Source organism: Acipenser ruthenus, chromosome 52 (genome assembly GCF_902713425.1).
Source record: "Acipenser ruthenus chromosome 52, fAciRut3.2 maternal haplotype, whole genome shotgun sequence".
Taxonomy (NCBI): Eukaryota; Metazoa; Chordata; class Actinopteri; order Acipenseriformes; family Acipenseridae; genus Acipenser; species Acipenser ruthenus.
The window spans coordinates 1,960,905-1,987,603 of record NC_081240.1 but is presented as its reverse complement, the minus strand read 5'-3'; the positions used below and the strand labels follow the sequence as shown (position 1 = coordinate 1,987,603).

Sequence of the window (26,699 nt, the reverse complement as noted above, 5' to 3'; positions counted from 1 at the left end):
TTAGATTTCAAAATTCCAGATTTGTCCATTTTTGTTAGTTTTCCGTTAAGTGTATGGAAAACTACAAAGCGGTGTGTAATTCAATATGTTAACAAGGTAACATTATTCAGAAGCTTTCATTCGACTCTATAAAATAAAATGAGTTAATTCTATAGGGTGATGCAAAATGTGTGGTCATAGCTGTGTGTGTGTATATATATATATATATATATATATATATATATATATATATATGAAACTGCAGCTGTGAATTTGCTGCAATTTAAGGCTTAATGCAGAATATAACCAACTATTATCAAAATATTCCAATGAGACAGAGAGAGGGAGAGAGAGGAGGGAGGGATGGGGAGAGGGAGGGAGGGACGGGGAGAGGGAGGGACGAGGAGAGAGAAGGATAGAGGGAGGGTGGGAGTGTGTTGCGCTCGTATTGTTGCTCTCTTTTCTTTATTTGTTCTGTTTGCCTGTCAAGCAGCACACCGCTTGGGGAGCTCAGTATTTCCAAAGCAGCCGTGGAGATCAGAGCAAAGAGAGATGCTCCAGTGAGCTGATTCTACAAACAAGGGGATTTCTGAAAAGAGACTAGCTGGTTTTTATTTAAAAGCTTTTTTTCCCCCCATAGGATTAGAGTCAAAATTATTATTTTTTCTTTCTCGGGGAAACCGTTTTGATAGCTTTTAAAATGTTTTCTTTATATATCTCCTGATTTAACTTCAAATTGTGTATGTGAGACATTTTATATGTTTCTTTCATTATTTTATCTGAGAATCTTTTTCTGAAACAGAAGAATTTTTAGACCTTTTTTCTCTCTTTTCTAATTTTTTTTCAACAGATTTTTGCTGAGTTTTTGAAAATCCCAAATGATAAAATTGCTGAATTACTACTGCAAACTAAAGAGAGAATAAAGCTATGGTATAGGATTGAAGATTTATTCATTTTCTATCAAAGAGAAAAACAAACTTCATTCTGAAACAGAATCATTAGTGCTTTCTAATTTGGACTGTTTGAAAATGCATTTCTTTTTTTCAAAAAAGTAATCAAACTTTTTTCCATTTCCCAAAAGAAAGTGGATTCTTAAAAGTCGATCCATATTGAATTATTCGTATTGCTATTGGGAGGGGGAACAGATGTCTTAAAAGAAGGATTTGGAATTCCAAAAAGATTCAGAGAATTCCAGAACTATTCAGAATTTGGGGATTCGGAATTCTGTATTGTCCGTCAAAAATAAATAAATCTGGGACTCTCAAAATGGACTCTTCCTTTACCGCAAAAATCTGGACTTACCTCCTAGTGGCTAATTTGCTATCGTTCTGGACTCTGGTCACATTGACTCGCAACTCTAAGGACCTAGAAATGGACCTGGACGTTCTATCCAATCAGACGCTAGCTCCGGAGTACTCCGAGGTCACCCTAGCAACCCCTGGCAGCAGCAACGACCCCACAGTCATGCCCCTTGGCAGCCGCTGTCGCGGTTACTACGATGTCATGGGCCAATGGGACCCTCCATTTAACTGCAACCTGGGTGTTTACTTGTTCTGCTGTGGGACTTGTGGCTACCGGTTCTGCTGTCAGTATAGTCCCAATCGCTTGGATCAAACAGCCTGTTCTAACTACGACACCCCCAACTGGGCTAATACCGGCAAACCCCCAACGCCAGCGAATGAGATCCATGAGGAACAGGATAAAGACAAGACCAACATGATCGTTTATATCATCTGTGGAGTGGTCGCTGTGATGGTGCTGGTGGGGATTTTTACTAGACTGGGTCTGGAGAAGGTGCAGGGACCCCAGACTGACCTGAACACAACCAGGTAAGAGTGTGTGACTGTGTGTGTGAGTGAGTGAGAGTGAGAGTGAGAGGGTGAGTGTCATTGAATTTACACTGAAAGTGTGTGGCAATGTGCCCCGCCCCTGTGTGCATTTGTGTGTTATATGTTGTATGTTGCGTGTGTTAATGTTGGTGTATTGTAGTTGGTACACGGATTATAAACGGGTCTGTGTTTCACGTGTGATTTAAAATGTATAGTTGTATTTAGGCACGGGATTGCACATCACTTCACGTGCATTTAAAGTATGTAATATGTGAGCACGAGGTTGCACATAATTTATTCACGTGCTGGGATTCAAGTGAATAATTAATTAGTAATTGAATCCCAGCACAACAGTATATATAGGTGCACGTTTGACTCACTCGGGGTTGGGTGTTCAGGGCGAAAGAACGGGAGAGAGAGAGAAGGTAAAAAGAATAATAATAATAATAATAATAATAATAATAATAATAATAATAATAATAATAATAATAAGTGTTTCTCACCGTGTTTGTTCGTCCCTGTTTGTTAGTGTCTGTCCGTTTTGTTTGTCTCTTTTATTTTGGCGTTAAGTGCCGTGTCCTGTTTTGTGTTACAACCTTTTTATTTTTTGTTCTGTCGGTTAATTATTAAATGCTGAGAACGATCACGCGCTCAGCTTCACCAAAACCCCAAGTCTCTGTGTGTTACTTCCTGTTTCTGGTCTGACGTCACCCACTACAGCCGTCTTTGTGACAAAGTGAGAAAGACTTCTAGTGGAAATGTTTGCCATTGAATTTACACTGAAGACTCTGAGAGAGACTTATAGTGGAAATGTTTGCTATTGAATTTACACTGAAGACTCTGAGAGAGACTTATAGTGGAAATGTTTGCTACTGAATGTATTAAGCTTCTTTTAGTATTTCTAACCTTGTACAATTATGGTAACACAAGTTATGTGGACCAGCCATAAGTTCTGCATAGTAAAAGCACAGCAAAGTGTAATAAAACACAGTGAAATCATGGTATAGGTGGGCATTGTAAAGCACAGAGGTGTGGTAAAGCATAGGGAGGCATTGTAAAGCACAGAGAGGTATGGTAAAGCATATAGAAGCATTGTAAAGCACAGAGAGGTCTGGTAAAGCACAGGGGAGCATTGTAAAGCACAGAGAGGTATGGTAAAGCATAGGGAAGCATTGTAAAGCACAGAGAGGTCTGGTAAAGCATAGGGAAGTATTGTAAAGCACAGAGAGGTATGGTAAAGCATAGGGAAGCATTGTAAAGCACAGAGAGGTCTGGTAAAGCATAGGGAAGCATTGTAAAGCACAGAGAGGTCTGGTAAAGCATAGGGAAGTATTGTAAAGCACAGAGAGGTATGGTAAAGCATAGGGAAGCATTGTAAAGCACAGAGAGGTCTGGTAAAGCATAGGGAAGCATTGTAAAGCACAGAGAGGTCTGGTAAAGCATAGGGAAGCATTGTAAAGCACAGAGAGGTCTGGTAAAGCATAGGGAAGCATTGTAAAGCACAGAGAGGTCTGGTAAAGCATGGCAAACCATGGTCAACTATGGTAAATTAATAGTCTAACCAAAAACAGCGGTAAACATACAGTGCAGATATTTATGTTTATAAATCAGCTTTGAATTCTGTCTCTCTTACATTTTCATGCTGTTTGCCATCATCCTGAGGGCTTCTTATTGCACTCAGATACCGTTTATTTTTATTTTTTGATGTGCTTTTTTTGGTTTTAGTTGCCTGCCATAGACGTGAGTAACACAGGTTAGATGAGTCTAAGCAGTGCCATCTACTGAACAGCTACTTTGGATCCTTTAATTTTGCTGGCAGTTTCACTGGGTTGTGCCCTGCTCCCCTGTGCTGTGCCCTGCTCCCCTGTGCTGTACTCTGGTGTACCCTGCTCGCCTGTGCTGTACTGTGCTGTACCCTGATGTCCTGTGCTGTATCTTGCTCCCCTGTGCTGTACTGTGCTGTATCCTGCTGACCGGTGCTGTCCTGTGCTGTCCCCTGCTCCCCTATCATGTACTGCGCTGTACCCTTCTCCCCTGTGCTGTACCCTGCTTCCCTGTGCTGTACTGTGCTGTACCATGATGTCCTGCGCTGTCCTGTGTTGTATCCTCCTCCCATGTTCTGTACTGTGCTGTACCCTGCTGTCCTGTGCTGTCCTCTGCTCCCCAGTTCTGTACTGTGCTGTAGCATGCTGTCCTGTGCTGTCCTGTGCTGTATCCTGCTGTCCTGTGCTGTCCTGTGCTGTATGCTGCTCCTGTGCTGTCCTGTGTTGTATCCTCCTCCCATGTTTTGCACTGTGCTGTACCCTACTGCCCTGTGCTGTACTCTGTTCCCCTGTGCTGTCCTGTGCTGTACCATGCTGTCCTGTGCTGTATCCTGCTGTCCTATGCTGTCCTGTGCTGTATGCTGCTCCTGTGCTGTCCTGTGTTGTATCCTCCTCCCCTGTGCTGTGCTGTTCTGTACCCTGCTCCCCTGTGTTCTACCTTCTTTCTATCTTAATCACCAGAGACTGCTGAATTAATTAAAACTTGCACTTAAGCCTGCAGGCAAGCTCACACCTCTAAAAATAACCCTGATAAGCTCGGGTTTGAGTAATTAATGAACACATGCACTGCAATCAGGTCACACGCATTATCACAGGATCACATTATTATTATTCTGGGAAAGGTGTGAAACAGCTTGATACAAGCAGCACATCAACACAGAGAATAGGTTGATTGCAACTCTGTTCATGCTAAGATAATCCATCAGTGTCTTCAGTGTAAATTCAACGGCAAACGTTTCCACTAGAAGTCTTTCTCAGTGTCTTCAGTGTAAATTCAACGGCAAACGTTTCCACTAGAAGTCTTTCTCAGTGTCTTCAGTGTAAATTCAACGGCAAATGTTTCCACTAGAAGTCTTTCTCAGTGTCTTCAGTGTAAATTCAATGGCAGACGTTTCCACTAGAAGTATTTCTCAGTGTCTTCAATGTAAGTTCAATGGCAAACGTTTCCACTAGAAGTCTTTCTCAGTGTCTTCAGTGTAAATTCAACGGCAAACGTTTCCACTAGAAGTCTTTATCAGCGTCTTCAGTGTAAATTCAATGGCAAACGTTTCCACTAGAAGTCTTTCTCAGTGTCTTGAATGTAAATTCAATCTGAAACGTAAAACTTGCTGTAACACTGAGGGGTGATGGAAGCTGTAGTTCTTTATGCAGACAGGCGAATACACCGTGCATTTGGTCATTGCAGCCACTGCGCTGAGGCACAGCCTGCTGCCCAGGCAACCCACAATAGTCTCCATTGTGAAGTCACTGAGATCCTTCTGCTTTCCCATGATTGTTTCTGAATAGTTGCACACCATTGTCATACAGCTTATACAGGCAAACTAGATCTCATTCCATAAAACTTCCATATAGAAATCACTCATTTTTATTTGAATTCCCAATTTTGTCCAGTGGGTATATTTTTTCATAGATATTTGAAATGTATTTTAAAGCCTATCATTCCATCCCCTCAAGACTGTACATTATAACTACATTAAATCTGATATCTGAATAATGAATTATCCATCTGAAGAGTATGTTTTCAGCTATATCAGAGTTCTGCGTTTTGGGGAAAGGCATCAATTATAAATACAACAAACTTTGAAATATTAACCATCAAGCAGTTAGGATGAATAATACAGCTCAAATTCACTTCTGAATGCCACATTTAATTGTCTTAGCTTTGAAGGGAATGTATGAATGTTAAAGGAGTGCTGACCACCTTTAAAATCCATTCTCTTACCTCTTATTAGCTTTATTAACAGTATCACTGGCCCCTCCCTTTAAAGGAGTGCTGACCATTTTTAAAATCCATTCTCTCACCTCTTATTAGCTTTATTAACAGTATCACTGGCCCCTCCCTTTAAAGGAGCGCTGACCATCTTTAAAATCCATTCTCTTACCTCTTATTAGTTTTATTAACAGACTCACTGGCCACTCCCTTTAAAGGAGTGCTGACCATCTTTGAAATCCATTCTCTCACCTCTTATTAGCTTTATTAACAGTATCACTGGTTCCTCCCTTTAAAGGAGCGCTGACCACCTTTAAAATCCATTCTTTTACCTCTTATTAGCTTTATTAACAGTATCACTGGCCCTTCCCTTTAAAGAAGTGCTAATCTTTATCATTGATTAGCCCCCCTTTAAAGGGAGTGGCAGGGGTAAAGTTGGTAGTGCTAATTTCAAAGGTTTGGTAAGCACTGCTTTATTGAAAAGTAACAAAGGAAAATGTCCCCTGGCAATTATGTTTCTCAAGCTCAGTAGACTTGCTACCCTCCTGTGCCACAGTGAAAAATGATAACCTGTTCCATTGAAATATTTGCCACCACATAATACATTACTGAAGCCATCTAAGAGAAAAGAGCTTGGCACAGAGATGAGATACACATTTCCGAGGGCTCATCAGAAACAGCAGCAAACATCAGTCTCAGAAGCATCGCTGTCAAAGCTGAGTTGCTTTCAAACACAGAACACAACTCTGAATCACAACTCTGAAGCACAGAGGGAGGCTGTTCAGAGAGTATAAGAGCCTCCCTTTCTCTTTCTCTGCTCTGCCACCACAGAGGAAGACACAATAATTAAGTTTTTTATAAAAAAGAACTAGAGCATTGCATTTGCAGACAATTAACTGTATCTGTTTTTCACGTAACAGTGCCCTGAGGTGAGAAGTTGTCTAATGCATAACATTGCTAATAGGTTTTGATTTTCTTAATGATGAGCCCTCTCTTCATTCAGCCTCTGTTTAGTTTCATTCAGCCTCTGTTTAGGTTTGAACATGCTGCGCTCTTTTATTTATTTATTTATTGCATTTAATAGCGCTTTTTATACAAAAGTATCACAAAGCACTGTTCAGTACATAGCAGAAAAAAAGAACAAAACACAATACATTTGTATAGCATGACACACATACAACTGCCATAGTCAAACCATTTACATAACAGTATACACATAATAACACAAAAGCAGCAATTTTAAAGTTACATTAAAACCCACTAAGATAAGAAAGCCATTTTATAAAAGTGTGTTTTGAGCTCCTGCAAGCATGCAGAGATATTAGCTGAACCTTAAAGAAGTATGAGACAATTGCAAAACCATTGCAAAACACCCCATCTAAAGGAATATCATGTAATAAAGCAGGATTTCAATTGCTTTTTGAGTCTTAGCTATATCACTTGGTAGGCAACTGCATGCATTTATCACTCTCTCTCGCCTTATAAAAGTTTAAATTTGCACAGCAATCTTGCACTTTTCCCATGGTTATACTTTGCATTTACCATAGTTTGTTTTTACTATGCTTTACCATACCTCTCTGTACTTTACAATGCTTCCCTGTGCTTTACCATACCTCTCTGTACTTTACAATGCTTCCCTGTGCTTTACCATACCTCTCTGTGCTTTACAATGCCTCACTATGCTTTACCAGACCTCTCTGTGCTTTACAATGCCTCACTATGCTTTACCATACCTCTCTGTGCTTTACAATGCCTCACTATGCTTTTCCAGACCTCTCTGTGCTTTACAATGCCTCACTATGCTTTAACATACCTCTCTGTGCTTTACAATGCTTCCCTATGCTTTACCATACCGTAGAGGCTGTGTGGTCCAGTGGTTAAAGAAAAGGGCTTGTAACCAGGAGGTCCCCGGTTCGAATCCTACGTCAGCCACTGACTCATTGTGTGACCCTGAGCAAGTCACTTAACCTCCTTGTGCTCCGTCTTTCGGGTGAGACGTAATTGTAAGTGACTCTGCAGCTGATGCATAGTTCACACACCCTGGTCTCTGTAAGTCGCCTTGGATAAAGGCGTCTGCTAAATAAACAAATACTAATAATAATAATAATAATAATAGACATTTCAGATTCAAGATGGCTGCAATATGATAAATATTTGTCATCTTGCAGGTGTGATTATTACATGATGTTGAGGACCCTGTGTATGTGCCTGTTCTGGTTTGCTGTATGCAATGCAGAGATTACACTGCCATTTCTGCTTTAACTAAGGACAGCACTTACAAAGTATAGTGTTACCATGGGTCACTGTATCTATGCAGGCTTAGAACGCCTTGACTTTGCACTGTTACAGATGGGTTTGTACTTCGATTTAAGGACGTGAACTTGAAAGTGACACTCTATAAATACCTGGGGGCTCTTTTAATACATGACATTGAGCAGCTTTTAAAAATAAATGATATCTGTGATTGGAAAAATAACTGTGCTGACGGAGCAGAGAGAGAGAGGCTCTTTTATTCTCTGGACAGCCTCCCTCTGTGCTTGTGAAGCAGAGAAAGAGAAAGGAAGGCTCTTATACTGTCTGAACAGCCTCCTTCTGTGCTGGTGGAGCAGAGAGAGAGAGAAAGAGAGGCTCTTATGCTCTCTGAACAGCCTCCCGCTGTGCTGGTGGAAGAGAGAGAGAGAGAGAGAGAGAGAGAGAGAGAGAGAGAGAGAGAGAGAGAGAGAGAGAGAGAGAGAGAGAGCGAGAGCATCTTAACTCTCTGAACAGCCTCCCTCGCTGGTGGAGCAGAGAGAGAGTAAGAAAGGGAAGCTCGTGTACTCTCTGAACAGCCTCCCTCTGTGCTGGTGGATCAGAGAGAAAGGCAGGCTTTTATATTCTTTGAACAGCCTCCCTCTGTGCTGGATGAACAGAGAAAGAGAAACAGGGGCTCTTATACTCACTGAACAAAAAAAATACTATTCTTTTTTTCTGAACAGTGCAAACGGACAAGCTGTGCTAGGCATTGTCTGAGAACAATGGCATGGTATTTATCTCTGCAGCGAGATAGAGGAAAGATTTCTAGTTTTCAAGTTATCTTCTTTGGCTTAAAGGATGCGTGCGTCAGCACACTCCCCTCCATTGTGGTGGGGAGCCTTTTCAGAATCATAGCTTTTTTGGAATGGTTTGTAAACACGGCAAATTGTGATCTAATCAGAAACCAAATCAAGAATCATAATGTGTCCAATTCTGGTCATCAAAGGAACATTGTGGACCTGGAGAGACTCCAAAGCAGGGCTTAAAGCGAAGTACAGAAACCAGGACCAGAGGACACACAGTGCGGAAATGAAGTGGAGATAGACTTAAAACAGAGGGAAAGAGAAGCTTTTTCACACAGAGAGTAGTGAGGGGATGGAATGGGCTACCTGGGCTTACCTAGTCATGTTGTTGAATCACTGGGATCCTTTAAGACCTGACTTGACTTGAGATCACTCAGCTGATTTGAGATCACTCAGCTGCTAAGAACCGGATGAGAATGGATGGACTGAATAGTCTCGTTAGTACAATTTGAGCACTACACTAGGTTAATGAAATTTTCAGAAAATTACATTTTATTGGTCACACTGTCTCCACCACTACAAACAGCATCTTAATTGTCCATTAACTAATCAGCTGCTTCCATGACCCAGAAACTCCTGAAGTGACCTCGGAAGTGCAGGTGTAACTGATTCCCTGAAAGCCAGGCATGCAAACTGAGAAATTTCTTCAACACCTGCATTTTAAAACGCAATTGCTTTGCCAGATCTTTCACAAGTTTGGAGACCTGTCTAGCTAATAGGACCGCAAAGCAAGTGAACTTTATGAAATATCTTTTGTCAGCTACAATCCGATTTCCCTGTACTTATTTTAAAATGATAAGTATGAGAAATATAAAATAGAGACATGGTATAAACTCCCAGCAGGATAACAGGCAATAGCGGTTTATTTTTATCTTTCTTTAAGTTTTTTTTTTTCCTAGTATTGCGTTATCCAGGGCAATGTTAAGCACAGAGCTTGGGTTTTATTGAGACTGACAGTTAAATAGAACATGATAAAGTCACTGGGCTGCATTCGGCTGTACCTTTTGTCTTGGTTTATTCTTCAGTATTTCTTGGTGTCTTAGTGCATGCATGTCTCTGCCTGTTGCAGTGATGCTTGCTGTTTTAAAATACAACACTGTCCCTTTGCATTTTTATGAGGGCTTCTCGTTGCAATTAATGAAATTTATAATTAAAGTTCGGGAGGAGGGTCAGACACCAATCTCCGTGTTACCAAATTGAATCATTCAATTTACACATTAGCTAATTTAAATTGTTAGCACTATAAATACCCGCTTCACTTATCTCTCAGTTGTGTTTTGATTTCATCGTAACCCACCACCTCCCCATCTCCTCCTTTCTTAACAGTTTTTATGTCTCAGCCTCGTCCACTTGGCCAGGCAGCGAACCCTCAAACCAAGTTAGGTTTGATGCCAAATGAATGTGTATATACAGCATACTTTTCTGTTAAATCGCATACTCCGCATTCTCTACAATAAATATTTGTACTAAAACATTTTGTGATTGGTGTTTGTCCCGAACTACTGAAGTTACATTTGTCTTAAATCTACAGCCATGGCCAAAAATTTTGTGTCACCTAGATTTTTAGGATTCAGACATAATAATACAAAATAAAAAAATAACATAATTTAGATACTTTACTTAACAAAGAAACTACAAAATGACATCGTTAAAAAGTCTATCGGAAGCCATAACAGCCGTACTGTGATATTTCATGTTAGATTTGGAAATGCCACTTTTTTTGTCAGAGTTTTGTTAAGTGTATGGAAAACGACAAAGCGGTGTGCAATTCAAGATGTTAACGTAACATTATTCAGCAGGCTTGCCAAAGTGGCTCTATATTAGTAAGCACCAGCGCCATCTAGTGCACAGCTAGGGTATTTCAAAACAAAACTTGATCCAAAGTAGCTGCTCACTAGATGGCGCTGGCTCTTAGCGCATCAGAATCTGGCGGTGTAAGGAATCACATCTAGAGAAACGTTTGTCCGATTGTGATGAAACTTGCTAAGGACCTTCTTTAGAACAAGATATCGAAAGTATCCGAATTGTGGGGTGTAGGGAGGCTGTTTGTCTGCCCGAATGTGTGTAGGTCAAACTGGCATTTTTGCTTATAAATAGGGAACCGATTGTGATGAAACTTGCCAATTACCTTCTTTAGCTCAAGTTATTGTGAGTATCAGAATCTTGTAATATTTGGGAGATCTGTCCGTCTGTGTGTATGTCACTTGGTTTTTCCTCATGCACATACAGTTTATGTAATTGTCTTTTTCATGATACAGGTAGATGGATGTTACTAATATGTTTGTATGACTATAGACGCCTTAAAAGGATGAAAAAATAACTTTTTTTTTCTTTGCAACATATGTCCAGGTAGGTCATATCGCTCAACGTTAGCCTGTGGTCGATTTTGAAATCTCCGATCTCACCTAAAAAACACTCATGTATCTCACATAAGTAGCCCTGCCGCCACCACTGTAATACAGATAAGGCTAAAGGTTTATTAATAATAATAATAATAATAATAATAATAATAATAATAATAATAATAATAATAATAATAATAATACAAACAGGTATGACAATCCAGACATTTACAGTACTAGAGAGTTTTTTTTTTTTTTAAAAGGTAACTCGTAAACACCTTCTCGATATTCTTTTGCCATTTACAAAAATATTTTTAAAAAACAATCTATTATATATTTATGGGAGTTTTTTTTTTTTTTTTTTTAAGGTAATTTATACAAAAATGTAACCCCGTCTTGATTCGTTGGTCAGCAAAGATTAGCTTCTCCCAAGGAATGAATTAGTGCCTGTGTTATTATTAGACGCTGTTTTTACATTACCCGTACACACTGCTAATGAAATCACAACCACAGCGCAGCGGATGTTGACAAGAGACGCGACTCGCTGAAGAAAAAACTATTACCTGAGGGGGAGGCATACTATACAGGGCGTCATTCCAACGGCTCCAAAAATAAACATCGTCCCGGTCTTCTGCCTCTGTAATATTGTCATAACCGGAGTTTATATTCACTGTCGAGCCCCGAGGCGGTGCGAGAAATAATAATATGGGCAGCGATAGCTGCACGCACTCAGAACTCCGTAGAGTCTTAATGGTGCATCAAAACCATATTAAAAGTCGGTAAGAACATAGAATTGTAGAAATGTAGTTTTTATGTACAGTTTCTCTGTTATTTAAACAGGTGTTGAACGACCTAATGTGTGAGTTCAAGTTCTTTACTGTAAAAATAAATATATATGTGTGTGTGTGTGTGTGTGTACGTCACACTTACATTTTTAGTTTACATATATGTACAGAAGCAATCTTTCACTGCTGTGATACTTGTTTTGGACATGTTTTTTTTAGCATTAGTTATTGTGAGTTATTCCACTTTCACTAAACAATCAATCGCCATTTCTTTTACACTTACGTTTTTGCATATGGCTGGAAAAAACGCGTTATTTAAAAATTCGGAAACAACTTGAAATTACAATTATTTAGCACAAGTTATTGAAAAAAAAATCAGTTTCTGGGGATATAGTGTGGCTGGTGTCCGTCTGTTTGTCTGTCTGTCTGTCTGACTGTCTGCACACGCGTCTGTGTAAACCATTAGCTCGGTGCTTTTGTATTCACAGTACAGCAATGTCTGGAGGTGTATAACTGACACACATTGTGTTGAAATGGGAACGGCATCTTTTTGATTTCCCTCTAGCTTCCTGTTAAATTACTTTTTCCACCAGTGTGTGGTTTTCAGTGTGCCCTGTGAAAACAGCAGCTATAATGTACCTGCATATCTTTTGAATGCTTTTTTTTTAGCAGGGATTGTAATAAGACTATTTTTGCATAGCAGTTTCGCCCATTCCAGATGTTACCAGCTTGATCAGCCCCCAGTGTGTATAGGTAACAAGCTCAGGTGTGTCTTATTATTAAACTCCTAGTGAAACCAGGACTGGATCACACTGCTGTGCAACAGGAGTCTGATTGCCAGCCCTGTAGATAGACTTTGGTTGAAGGAGGTTTGTAGCTAATTTTATAGTGAAGAGATCTACAGTATATTTGTGGGAACTGTGGGATATTTAGACAGAGAGATCAGGGATGGGAATCAGACTCCTATTGCACAGCAGTTTCACCCATACCAGGTTTATTGCTACCAGCTTGATCAGCCCCAGTGTGTCTAGGTAACAAGCTCAGGTGTGTCTTATTATTAAACTCTGAGTGAAACCAGGAATTGGGATCCTGTAAGACCCAAACATATTTCATTTCCCACGGCTTTTGTTCTATACATAGGGCTTCTGTTCTTCTGTTTTTATTAATTTCATTTTTTGGTGCTTCTTTTTTTTCAATCGCTATTGTAAATATATATTTTTTTTTTCCTGGGGGCTTTCGCTTTTTATCTACTTTCTGAATTTATTGTTTTCTGGTTACTTTTTTCTCTCACACTATAGTAACTCGACAGCACACATCAATTGTGCCTTCTTTCCTTTGATCTTGGGCGTATTCTTAAGAACATAAGAACATAAGAAAGTTTCCAAACGAGAGGAGGCCATTCAGCCCATCTTGCTCGTTTGGTTGTTAGTAGCTTATTGATCCCAGAATCTCATCAAGCAGCTTCTTGAAGGATCCCAGGGTGTCAGCTTCAACAACATTACTGGGGAGTTTGTTCCAGACCCTCACAATTCTCTGTGTAAAAAGTGCCTCCTATTTTCTGTTCTTAATGGCCCTTTTCTGGGGTTTCCGTGTGTTTAGACATTTTTTTACATTTCACCACAATTTCAATTCTGTTTTAAATGCCACCAGCTTGTAAATCCTGGGGTGGGTGGGTTTTAAAGTATTCAGAACGAATCAATGATAGATACGAGTCAGGAAGGAGGGACATTGCCCACCTGCAGTAGGAATTTATATATATATATATATATATATATATATATATATATATATATATATATATATATATAATTTTGCAGGTATTTAATTTCTTTTTTTCACTTGGAAAGGGGTCAAGACAAGGTGAATTGTGTAACCAGTTTTTCAAGTGTTTATTGGCTAAACATCGATTTTCAGTTTTTTTGTTTTTTTATCAATTAAAACAGGAAATCAGTAGCCCTAAATATACATTATGAATGACTACCTTACCCTGTATTGGTTTTCAGTATATTGCATTCCTCCTTACATTTATTAGTGTCAAGATTTTATTGTACTGTACAAGAAAGGCCAAACCTTGGTTTCTAGGCAAACGTTACTTGATGCCACAGTTCCTTATCATGGCTGACAGGGTGAGGTTCTGGGAGTGAGAAATCACAAATAATTCAGAGGCCAGCGATTAACAAAACATCTCTCGCATGGAGGGTTTCATGAGACACGAGATCTGAAGAAGGATGTCAAGCTCAACACAAACAGCAGATCTTGCACTTCAAGGTCCCTTTAAAGGAGCGCTGACCATCTTCAAAATCCATTTTCTCACCACTTATTAGCTTTATTAACAGTATCGCTGGTCCCTCCCTTTAAAGGAGCGCTGACCATCTTCAAAATCCATTCTCTCACCACTTATTAGCTTTATTATTATTATTATTATTATTATTTATTTCTTAGCAGACGCCCTTATCCAGGGCGACTTACAATTGTTACAAGATATCACATTATTTTTACATACAATTACCCATTTATACAGTTGGGTTTTTACTGGAGCAATCTAGGTAAAGTACCTTGCTCAAGGGTACAGCAGCAGTGTCCCCTACCAGGGATTGAACCTACAACCCTCCAGTCAAGAGTCCAGAGCCCTAACCACTACGCCACACTGCTGCCCTTATTAACAGTATCACTGGTCCCTCCCTTTAAAGGAGCGCTGACCATCTTCAAAATCCATTCTCTCACCTCTTATTAGCTTTATTAACAGTATCACTGGTCCCTCCCTTTAAAGGAGCGCTGACCATCTTCAAAATCCATTTTCTCACCTCTTATTAGCTTTATTAAATTTAAGTTGATTTAAATCCGTATGTATCTGTTAGTTAAATTAGAATAATTAAACAAGAATTTTAATGTGACGCCATTTTCATCCATTTCAGATGGCTATATCACATCAATATCTAGATCTAGTACTGTATATATATATTATAGACATTTCAGATGGCTGTCACATTAATATCAGGGTCTACTGTATATTATGGAGAGAGAGAGAGAGAGAGAGAGAGAGAGAGAGAGAGAGAGAGAGAGAGAGATTGACATCACATATTTATTCGAACAAGAAACATTTTATCCCAAATCAAAGAGCCGTCTCTGTGCCTTGAAGACACGCATGGCTTTCAAGAAGTTTTTCTATCGTCTCATTTTCAGATGTTGTAACTTTCCATGGCATGAATAAATGAACAACCCAATGAAATATTCATTCTTAAGTTAACAGAACGACATCAGCTAATGATTATTCATTTGTTTCACACTTCTTTTGAACATTGAGATCTGGAAATGACAGCGTGACACAGGCAGGGCATTCGAGACAGCGCCCCCTACCGTGCAACACAGACACAGCAACCGAAGAACATTCAGAAATGTGCGAATTAGAAGCTGTTCGGCCCATCGCTCCATCCACATTATTATTATTATTATTATTATTATTATTATTATTATTATTATTATTATTATTATTATTATTAGCAGACACCCTTATTCAGAATGACTTACAATTGTTACAAAGTATCACATTACAAAGTATCATATTCTAAAATATCACATTACAGAGTATAAATTTACAGATAAGAGCAGCTGTAAACTACAATAAAATCTGTAGCAAAATATCAAATTCAAATAAGAGCAAAACAATAGAGAATACAGTAAATAATTACATGTAAGAGCGGGTTCGACTGAGAGCAATTAACTTATATTAAAAATATTTGCTTATGCGAGTAAAGTCCAGTATGAGTGCGTAGTCAATACGATGAATGGATGAGAATGATTCCAAATAAGAGCAATTACAAACAACGTGAATACAGATACCTACAAGAGTAAAGTCAAATACAAGATACAGGAAGTTGTTATAATCAGAGCTGTAGTAGAATAGAGCAAGGTATGGAGCAGTTCAGTGCAAGCACGAGCTGATGCAAGCACTGGTTAAATTGGGTGCCATATAGTCCAGTATAGTCAAGAGTTGTGAGGTTTACAGATGCTGTCTGAACAGGTGTGTCTTGAGGAGGTGCCGGAAGGTGGTCAGGGACTGTGCGGTCCTGATATCCGTGGGTAGGTCATTCCACCACTGAGGGGCAAAGGTGGAGAAGGAGCGAGCTCTGGAGGTGGGGGAGCGGAGGTGGTACAGCTAATCTGCCAGGGGTGGAGGATATGTCAGTCAATAGGGGAAACAGCTGATTGGTTAATGACAATTAAGAGGCTGTTTGAAGGGGTGACCAAGGAAGTGCAACGCTACCTGAAAATGGGATTTCATTAACCTAGAGTAGCCCTCGAAATGTACTAACGAGAGGAGGCCTTTCGGACCATCAGCGCTCATCCGGTTCCTAGTAGCTGATTGATCTCAAAACGTTGTTGGGTCTTAAAGGACCCCAGTGATTCTGCATTACAACTAGTTTGATGTATGTATTTATTTAACCAGGAGGAATACCCATTGAGACCGAGGTCTCGTTTACAAGGGGCTCCTGGAAAACAACAAAAGGACAAATCGCAAAATACAAGCAACACAATAAAAGCATGTGCGGTTCAATCTTTAATCAGCAGCACGCAGAGATCAGAGGACAGAGTAAATAAGACAGGTATCTGTTTGTTTATGTGGACTGAAGAAGCAGCAATGGAGAGTTCTAATCAATTCACGTCTTTAAAACCAGGGAAGGAAAGGTTATCAAATTCCATCTTCACACTAGGGCAGCAGTGTGGAGTAGTGGTTAGGGCTCTGGACTCTTGACCGGAGGGTCGTGGGTTCAATCCCTGGTGGGGGACACTGCTGCTGTACCCTTGAGCAAAGTACTTTATCTTGATTGCGCCAGTAAAAACCCAACTGTATAAATGGGTAATTGTGTGTAAAAAATAATGTGATATCTTGTAACAATTGTAAGTCGTCCTGGATAAGGGCGTCTGCTAAGAATTAAAAATTAATAATGTATTCGGGAGTTGATGTGCAAAAGATAATTCTCCTGTACGTGTTCAAACCCTTGGAACAGCCAGATTGGAACAGAATCCTGAGAGCGTGAAATATAGCCAATACTAGTCCTTTCTACCATTTCTACCAGAGCACTCAAATAGAGAGGTACTAGGTAGCCCATTCCATCCCCTCACTATATATATATATATATATATATATATATATATATATATATATATATATATTGTGACAAAGCGCAACTCACTCGGGTTCATGCCCCTTTAAAAATACGACCCAGAAACACAGAAATGGAGTTTTCAGTGCTGTCGCGCTATTTTTTAATGCACACAAAAATAAAACAAAATAGAAAACAAACACCTAGCTCTGTACGAGCACTAACTAAACCACAGGAACACCCTGACTACCAGTGGGACAGCTAGGCTTTTTCCCCACTACACAATAAACAACACCACACAGGTTTAATACAACACACTTTTACCTTACGACTGCTGGGAAGCAGAGTACCTCTTCCTGCCTCCTACTCAACAGCCCAGAGCAGACTGACTGTTCTCCTTATAAACCCTGCACCTGGCTCTAATTTACAATCATAGCCAGGTGCAGGTGATAATTAACAATAAAACAATTAAAAGAAAACAATTAACCCAGACAAATGTGTATTCAGCACATGTTTTTACTGCAGAGAGGTTTTAACCCCCTCCCTGCTGTCTCACTATATATATATATATATATATATATATATATATATATATATATATATATATATATATGAACATAATCTTATTTAACATCATGTAATCAAAGAAACTACAAAATTATATCCCAAAAGTCTATCAGAAGCCATAATAGTAGGACAGCAGTATTTCATATTAGATTTCGAAATGTCACATTTTTTAATTTTGGTCAGTTTTTCATTCTGCATATGGAAATACTGCATATTCAATATGTTAACATAACATTATTCAGCAGGTTTCATTCGACTTTATGAAGCAAAATTAATTCCATAGGGTGAACTTTTGGCCACAGCTGTAGAATTTTCCTAAAATTGATTTAGTCTGCATGAAGTTCAATATTTTATATGTGTTTCCTGCAAAAGTATTCTTCAATAAAGCAAAGAAATTACAATTTTGTTGTTCCTTATGCAACAAGAGGTTGTAAATGAGCCCAATTCGGCACACGCTGATAAGCTCTCATGCACAATGTGAACCCTATTGCTTTATCTTTCAGCCCTAATTACAGTGGATGGAAATGTCATTTTAAACCTACTGCACTGCACCAAACTGACATGAATATATCAGACTTTATGCCAGCCATTACCTTCATTAAAACTATTCTACAGAAAATCATGTCACTGTGTATGGCCGCGTGGTGTGTAGGGGGAGTCACACAGTCAGGGGAGCGCAGGGGTCCCCGAGGGTCTCCCCTGGTAAAGGCACGGCTGCATGGTGTGCAGGGGGAGTCACACAGTCAGGGGAGCGCAGGGGTCCCCGAGGGTCTCCCCTGGTAAAGGCACGGCCGCGTCAGGGGAGCTCAGAGGTCCCCGAGGGTCTCCCCTGGTAAAGGCACGGCCGCGTGGTGTGCAGGGGGAGTCACACAGTCAGGGGAGCGCAGGGGTCCCCGAGTGTCTCCCCTGGTAGGCACGGCCGCATGGTGTGCAGGGGAGTCACACAGTCAGGGGAGCGCAGGGGTCCCCGAGGGTCTCCCCTGGTAAAGGCACAGCCGCGTGGTGTGCAGGAGGAGTCACACAGTCAGGGGAGCGCAGGGGTCCCCGAGGGTCTCCCTTGGTAAAGGCACGGCCGCGTGGTGTGCAGGAGGAGTCACACAGTCAGGGGAGTGCAGGGGTCCCCGAGGGTCTCCCCTGGTAAAGGCACGGCCATGTGGTGTGCAGGGGGAGTCACACAGTCAGGGGAGCGCAGGGGTCCCCGAGGGTCTCCCTTGGTAAAGGCACGGCCGCGTGGTGTGCAGGGGAGTCACACAGTCAGGGGAGCGCAGGGGTCCCCGAGGGTCTCCCCTGGTAAAGGCACGGCCGCGTGGTGTGCAGGGGGAGTCACACAGTCAGGGGAGCGAGGGGTCCCCGAGGGTCTCCCCTGGTAAAGGCACGGCCGCATGGTGTGCAGGGGGAGTCACACAGTCAGGGGAGCGCAGGGGTCCCCGAGGGTCTCCCCTGGTAAAGGCACGGCCGCGTGGTGTGCAGGGGGAGTCACACAGTCAGGGGAGCGCAGGGGTCCCCGAGGGTCTCCCTTGGTAAAGGCACGGCCGTGTGGTGTGCAGGGGGAGTCACACAGTCAGGGGAGGGAGCATAATTGGACAATCTGGGAGAAAAACAGGAGTAAAATAATTTGACACTATTAAAGAATGTTTGAAATCAACACCCACGTCTCTCTAAATGAAATTACCAGTCCAATTTAATTCAGTCCAATTTAATACACGTCCAATTGAATCATGCTTCGGGCCATGTGCGATCAGCATCTCTGCAGAGCTAATAAAGAAACTGTATGCGATACTGTTGAGAGAACAAAGGGGGCTGGATGCGTGAGAATTAATCTGCACAGCACTAATTGACTTGAATGTTCCTGACGTCTCAGCAATCGAACAAGATCATCTCAATGACACTAACAATGTAACAGGCCACTCGAAAAGGCTATACTAAATACATTACACTGAATACACTGGTCGTAACCCCTCCCTGATTCACCTGTATGAAAACTCAATCAGAAACCAGACTCAATACAGTTAATACTTTGAGATTTTGGAAATAGTCACTGCAGAGCAGCTTCATCCATTCCAGGTTTTACTACCAGCTTGATCAGCCCCAGTGTGTATAGGTAACAAGCTCAGGTGTGTCTTATTATTAAACTCCTAGTGAAACCAGGAATGGAACTGCTGTGCAACAGGAGTCTTATTCCCATCCCTGTATTGTCTGTTTCAATGTCCCCCAAACAAAATTAAACATGCATTTTAAACTATTATTCAGACATAAAAAGTCAAATAGCTATTTAACAAACAAAAAAAAATAATCTCCAAAATGGTTCTAAAAAAACTATTTGAAACAGAGATCTCTAATATATTAAAAGTAACAATGAAAAATTGTCAAATATTGTGTTGCCCATCCTTGTTAGTCAGCCTGGTACATAATACATTTAATAGATAATAGGATATGAAACAAGCATGAAACAAGAGAGAGAGAGAGAGAGAGAGAGAGAGAGAGAGAGAGAGAGAGAGAGAGAGAGAGAGAGAGAGAGAGAGAGAGAGAGAGACACCTGGGTGTCTGAAAGTGTGTCAGTAAGTAGGGGAAGCAGCTGATTGGTTATTGACATGAAAGAAGCCAGTGAAAGGGGTGGGGACAATTATACCCTCCAGGTGTCCCAGGAAGTGAAAGACGGTCTAAAAGCATGGCTTGTGCAAACACAGATGTCTTTACCCTGGTGTAGTACCAGACATCTTACAATGAAAATCCATGTTCGCTATAAACATGTGTTTCTTTCAAAACTCCACATTCGAGACCTGAGAACTTCCTAGTTAAGCTTTCAAATAAACCATTTATATTTGGATCTGAACATGATTCTGGCATTTTAGCTTCCACCGCTAAACCAGGGAATCTTCCATTCATTGTGCTAATTAATTAAACTAATTAGTGTCAATTCTATATCGACTATCATACATCGTCTATTAATAGCCAAGACACAATACTGTACCTCTATACACCTCTGAGTTCAGGAGCTGCAGTTTTAGTTCCATAGACGTTTGAGATTGAACACAGTACACTGGCCTGCCCAGTGCATTATGGGTAACACTTTAAAATAACGTCTGCAAATTCCTGACGAATTCCAGCTGAATCCCACAGGAATCACACCTGAATATCTTCTGCACTTCCTCCAAGTTCTGAACTCATTCATTTTCAATTCAGCCCCCTGTTAATTCATGTGGATTTAATTACCCGTTTTCATTCCACGTTCCTTTGTAACAAATTATGTCGATCACATGTTTAAGGCAGGCATTCATACCCTGTTGTTCACCCACCAGGGGATTGTGAGTAGTGTTAATTCATGCATGAATGTGGTAATTGTACACTGTGGCTAATCAAGCGCATAGTAACCTGGAATGGGTGAAATTGCTATGCAACAGGAGTCATTGCCATCCCTGCAATAATAATACTGGTTTACCTCCATTCCAGGTTTTACTAGCAGTTTGATTAGCCCCAGTGTGTACAGGTAACAAGTTCAGGTGTGTCTTATTATTAAACTCATAGTGAAACCAGGAATGGATCAAACTGCTGTGCAACGGGAGTCTTATTTCCAGCCCTGTACTGTATGTATTAAGAAAACCTATTTTGAAACCATAGCTTTAAATATTCTGCCCTCATTTGGTCCTGTACTGTTGTTGAGTTGCATCTATTTGACAAAGGCTGTAATGAAGCCCAACTCTCTTACTGAGTATAGATGTAGGGCTGATCTCCTGGCCTAATTTAGCTGGTACTGTGCTGGGCTGCAGTGTGGAAGGCAGTGGGTTTGAGGAGCTCAGTGGTTAGATAAAGAAAGCGCTGGGCTGCAGTGTGGAAGGCAGTGGGGTTTGAGGAGCTCAGTGGTTAGATAAAGAAAGCGCTGGGCTGCAGTGTGGAAGGTAGTGGGTTTGAGGAGCTCAGTGGTTAGGTAAAGAAAGCACTGGGCTGCAGTGTGGAAGGCAGCGGGTTTGAGGAGCTCAGTGGTTAGATAAAGAAAGTGCTGGGCTGCAGTGTGGAAACTGTCTTATTTCTCTCTCTATTTCCTCTAGGGCTCTGACGGATCTTCTCAAGCAGCCTGGGACAGTGACTGTGGACCAGATAGGACTGGAGAGAACTGTGGCCTGTGTCCAGGTTCCTATGGGAGGCAATGGAATGACGGGAGTGTCTGAGAGAACAATGCCGAACAGCGTAGGTAAGAGAAGCAGCCATTAATAAGGCTGTATTTTTATCATGATAACAATTTTCTTCATGGCATTTTGTGTGATAAAATTAGGCATTTAAAGATATTTCACATTTAAACATAATGGCCCTGAATATCAAAAATGTCTCCAACAGTCCAAAACTCGCTGTCTCTGTCTGTTTTACCCTGACTCTTATCCTGAACGTTGTTTCCATCATAAAATGAAACACTTTTATGCTGTTTTCCGACAGGTGAAATGGATGCAATTTACATAAAAGAGGCTGAATAACTATTCAGTATTTAAATGAGAAACATATATGTTAATAACACAAATTATAGTTTTTACGTCATTTCAGGATTTGATCTCTCTGCAAATTAAACCGGTCTCAGCAAAACCCAAAGGTACCCGTAGTCCACAGAATGAATCCAATCGGTGAAAATAACTCCAAAGTTCTTGAGTCTTTATTGGTACTTGATACTTTTCAGAAAGTGCAATTGCTAAAACAAAACAAAAACTTCTGCTATCACATCACATTCTTAGTCTCTCTCTCTCATCTCGCATTATTGAGGAGTTTGGTGATAAAACGAGTGATCAAGAGATGATTATCGGTATGTACTATTATTACGAGTTATTTGAAAAATAAAGTGAATGAGGGGTGGGGCGGTGCTGGAGATGCAGTACTGAGTGTCCTGTTGATATGCAGTGCCTTTTAAACCTATTTTACTGTGAAAAATACTTTTAAACAGCGTGTCTAAAATAAACTGTGCGTGTGAAAATAAATTGGACCTGACGCGCCTGACATGCGCTGAATAAATGGACTGCAAAGGGTTAACCCTTTTAGTTAAGTTGGTCTGAGGATGATATGAGGTAGTTAACTTCTGTATTACTAGCCACTGATCACCAACTTCCTGCAAGACCTGTGAAACAAATTGTGGGCCACGATCAGACAGGATTCTACCAGGTATTCCTGATCTTGTAAATATTTCCTGGACGAGGATCCTCCTGATTACTTCAGCTGTGATTCCAGGAGTAGTAATCCAGAACAACAAGTAAGAACATAAGAACATAAGAAAGTTTACAAACGAGAGGAGGCCATTCAGCCCATCTTGCTCGTTTGGTTGTTAATAGCTTATTGATCCCAGAATCTCATCAAGCAGCTTCTTGAAGGATCCCAGGGTGTCAGCTTCAACAACATTACTGGGGAGTTGGTTCCAGACCCTCACAATTCTCTGTGTAAAAAAGTGCCTCCTATTTTCTGTTCTTTGCTTCTCAAGTGTTGACTTTAGTGCTTTGGGGCAAGTGCTACATGAAGTCCAGTCCAACCATTTCCCAAGGTTGATGAACTTCAGTTTGTTGAATTTTTCCAGCTGGTAATCGATTCTCAGGCTTGTGTACTTCACATATTTCACAGTCTCGCACATAACTACAATATCTTTCCACATTTTTTCCACACTACAAGGATCCTTTTGAGTGTCTTGTATCTACTGAAATGTCCACTTCAAGGATTCTCATGGTAAGCAGAAACGGCTTAGTGAACGCAAAACCTGTGGGATATAGAGTTGATAGTAATATCCCTGGTCGGGTTGTATTTACTTTCCTATAGATTTTGTCCTCTAAAATCTGAAAACAAACCGAACTTTCCGTGTTTAGGAGATTTCCATCAGTAGCAGCCAGAGCTTTCTGATACAGCTCTTGTATTTCTTTATCAGCCTTCTAAGAACATAAGAAAGAACATAAGAAAGTTTACAAACAGGTCAGACATTACAATTTTCCCTTTGCGGTCCGATGTCGGACCCTGTCTGACATCATCAAAAAGACGTAAAAAACAGGTCTCTAATCGTTTTTTTTCACTGGAAAAAGCAGAGAAAACCATTCAATGGCCGAGTGAGACCTATAGGAGCCAAGAGAAGCTGAAAAAAGGGTGTCTCTCAGCAATACACATAGCCCTGGCACCACAGAGATAAAATGGACATAAACAAACAAGATAGCTGCTTCTGCATCCCGCGCTAAAACGAGTCATCAAGAGATGATTTATCAGTATGCACAACTATGAAGGGGTATGTGAAAAATAAAGCTAACAAGGGGTGGGGCTGGGCTGGAGATGCAGTACTGAGTGTCCTGTTGATATGCAGTACCTTTTAAACCTGTTTTACTGTGAAAAAATAATTTTAAACAGCGTGTCTAAAATAAACTGCAAGTGTGAAAATAAATTGGACCTGACTCGCCTGAGACACACTGAATAAATAGACTGCAAAGGGCTAGATCTAGGAGTAGGAAAAGGTTTTAAAAGCGGCACAGACCTTAAATCCTCCTGTTCTAAGTTAAACATTGAATCATTGAGTTAAACATTGAGTCTGCCAAAGGCAAACTGCTTGTAACTGGAACAGCCTTCATTAATTTATCTTCACCTCTCAAAACAAGCTCAGCCAAATTGACTTCATCCATTATACAACCTCGTTTTAACACCTATCAATATCCTTAATGTTATTCGGGTCCCTGTTCGGGCGCCAGATTCTGTAACGGATAATTATGTTCGGGGCCAGGTAAGTTTATTAACTTTACAAAAGAAAAAGAAAAATGTTTACATACAAATCATTAGCAGGACTCAGTAGCAAAACTAGGTTTTACCCACTAAACCCCAAAGCAACATATAGAATAAAATATAAGGATAGAAAAGGTGCAGATCTGAAGAGCAAATGTAGCAGTTCACTATAATCCAAAAAGTCAAAAATACGTTCAGCCCAGCCAACAACTTCTCAAAACATAGAAAACACTGGTTTGTAATCTTCCACAACTCCTCCCATTTCGATGAAAGCACGCTCCAGTCTCTCTGCAGCAAAACCCCAAGGTACCCGTAGTCCACAGAATTAATCCAATCAGCAAAAATAACTACAAAGTGCTTGAGTGTTTATTGGTCTGATTCTTGATACTTTTTAGAAAGTGCAATTGCTAAAATAAAAAAAAAAAAAAAAACTTCTGCTATCACTACTCCTAACTCGCTGTCTGCACAGACAGACAGACAGACAGACAGCTACTCGTTTGTTTGTCTTTGCTCCACCTCCATGTCAATTTCTTAGGCTCTCTCTCTCATTGAGGAACATACAGCTCATTTTAAAGGGTTTAATAATGATTGAGGCCAACAAGATGTGTTGGCTTTTGTATACGCCACAGGGTTTTGGCAGATGTTTTATGCCAAAATGAAAAATAAATGAATAAATAAACAAATACAGAAATAAATACAGAAATACATCAATAAATGTGTTTATTTATTCGTTCATTTATTGTTTTTCATTTTGGCATAATAATCCTCCATAGCCAGTTGCACATATGAACATTAACAACACATATAATAGGATATCATACAAACAATGCATTTTGACTGATACTGGCAATGCATGACCCTCAGGGTGCTTGACTCTAAATCCTCTTTAACTTCGTCACATAAATACAATATTGTAGCCTTCTGCTCTTGCTCTTCTGTTAGGTCCAAACAGGTGGTTTATTTTAGACAGCGTTTGATTGAAATAGGTTCTCATCTCCATTAGGATTGTTTGAAACAGGCAAAACCATTTTAGACGGAAAATACTCCGACCACATCAACCATTTTGATTTTTGCACGGGGTGGTATGTTAATTAGGTAACTATTTAATTTGCATCACATTCCGCATACTGTCAGAATTGGTATTTTGTGACTGTTCTCATCCTTCCTGGCCATTTTAGATTTAAAACCCCATCACAAAAGTGCTCCCTGTCGGTCAGAAAAGCTTTGATACGCTGTTAAAGAAAAAAAAAAATACAGTTGTTACGTTCAAAATTTTAAGAGTTTTTCTAAATATTTAAATCCTTACCTGAAAATATGATTTGGTCATCGTTCATTGAAAGGAAACTGTTGGTAAGAGATAAAATAATGGATTTTAAAGATGGTCCGCACTCCTTTAAAGGGAGGGCCAGTGATACTGTTAATAAAGCTAATAAGAGGTAAGAGAATGGATTTTAAAGATGGTCAGCGCTCCTTTAAAGGGAGGGCCAGTGATACTATTAATAAAGCTAATAAGAGGTGAGAGAATGGATTTTAAAGATGGTCAGTGGACCAGTGATACTGTTAATAAAGCTAATAAGGGGCTCCCGAGTGGCGCATCCAGTAAAGGCGCTCCACGTGGAGTGCAGGATGTGCCCTATAGCCTGGACGTCGCTGGTTCGAGTCCAGGCTATTCCACAGCCGGCCATGGACGGGATCTCCCAGGAGGTGGCGCACAATTGGTCAAGCATCGCCCGGGGGGGGGGAGGGCTAGGTCGGCCAGGGTGTCCTCGGCTCACTGAGCACCAGTGACCGCTGCAGTCTGGCCGGGTGCCTGCAGGCTTGCCTGTAAGCTGCCTGAGAGTTGCGTTGTTTTCCAACGTTGTAGCTCTTGGGTGGCTGCATGGTGAGTCTGCAGTGTGAAAAAAAGCAGCAGGCTGACGGCACACGCTTCGGAGGACAGCGTGTGTTCGTCTTCGCCCTCCCGAGTCAGCGCAGGGGTGGTAACGGTGAGCTTGAAATTGGGAGGAAATAATAAAAATAATTGGCAACGACTAAATTAAAAAATAAATAAATAAAGCTAATAAGAGGTAAGAGAATGGATTTTAAAGATGGACAGCACTGCTTTAAAGCGAGGACCAGTTTCCTGGTTCATTCCAGGCAGCTAAAGCAGCCCACAGCAGGAGGCTGGATTAGAATTGAATTAAAATGCAGTGAGTGTCTGCTTGTGTGAGCCTCAGTGTTAGCAAGTGACTTCAGGAGATCTGCACCCCCCCGACTCCCCCCTGGCCAGTATCCACACGAAGCCCCCTAGGGGCGAGTATCTGTAACAGCAGAGCAGCTGTCAACCTCCCTCCTTCTGTTAAATTGTTAAATATGAATACCGCACAAATTACAAAAGAGCCAACTCGCATTACCGCTGCCCTGCAGGGCTGAGTCATATTCTCCTTTCCCCTCATCTCACTGTCTGCTTTTTTTACTGCATAGTTCTTTGATAATGTTTAAAAATGTAGAAATATAAATACTTAATAAGAATTCACGTGCCTGT

General features: G+C 40.7%; 1 protein-coding gene across 2 annotated transcripts in view; it reads left to right on the top strand.

The window, feature by feature from the left end:
* The first annotated feature begins 468 nt into the window (after nt 1–468).
* Nucleotides 469–26,699, top strand: part of LOC117433192 (protein shisa-8-like) — a 45,603-nt gene continuing 19,372 nt past the window's right edge. For both annotated transcript variants that reach the window (XM_059016381.1, XM_059016380.1), the window contains exons 1-2: nt 469–1,808; nt 21,502–21,644. In XM_059016381.1, coding sequence (XP_058872364.1) covers nt 1,246–1,808; nt 21,502–21,644 — 706 coding nt within the window. In that variant the 5' untranslated portion in view covers nt 469–1,245. The remainder of the gene's footprint in view (nt 1,809–21,501; nt 21,645–26,699) is intronic.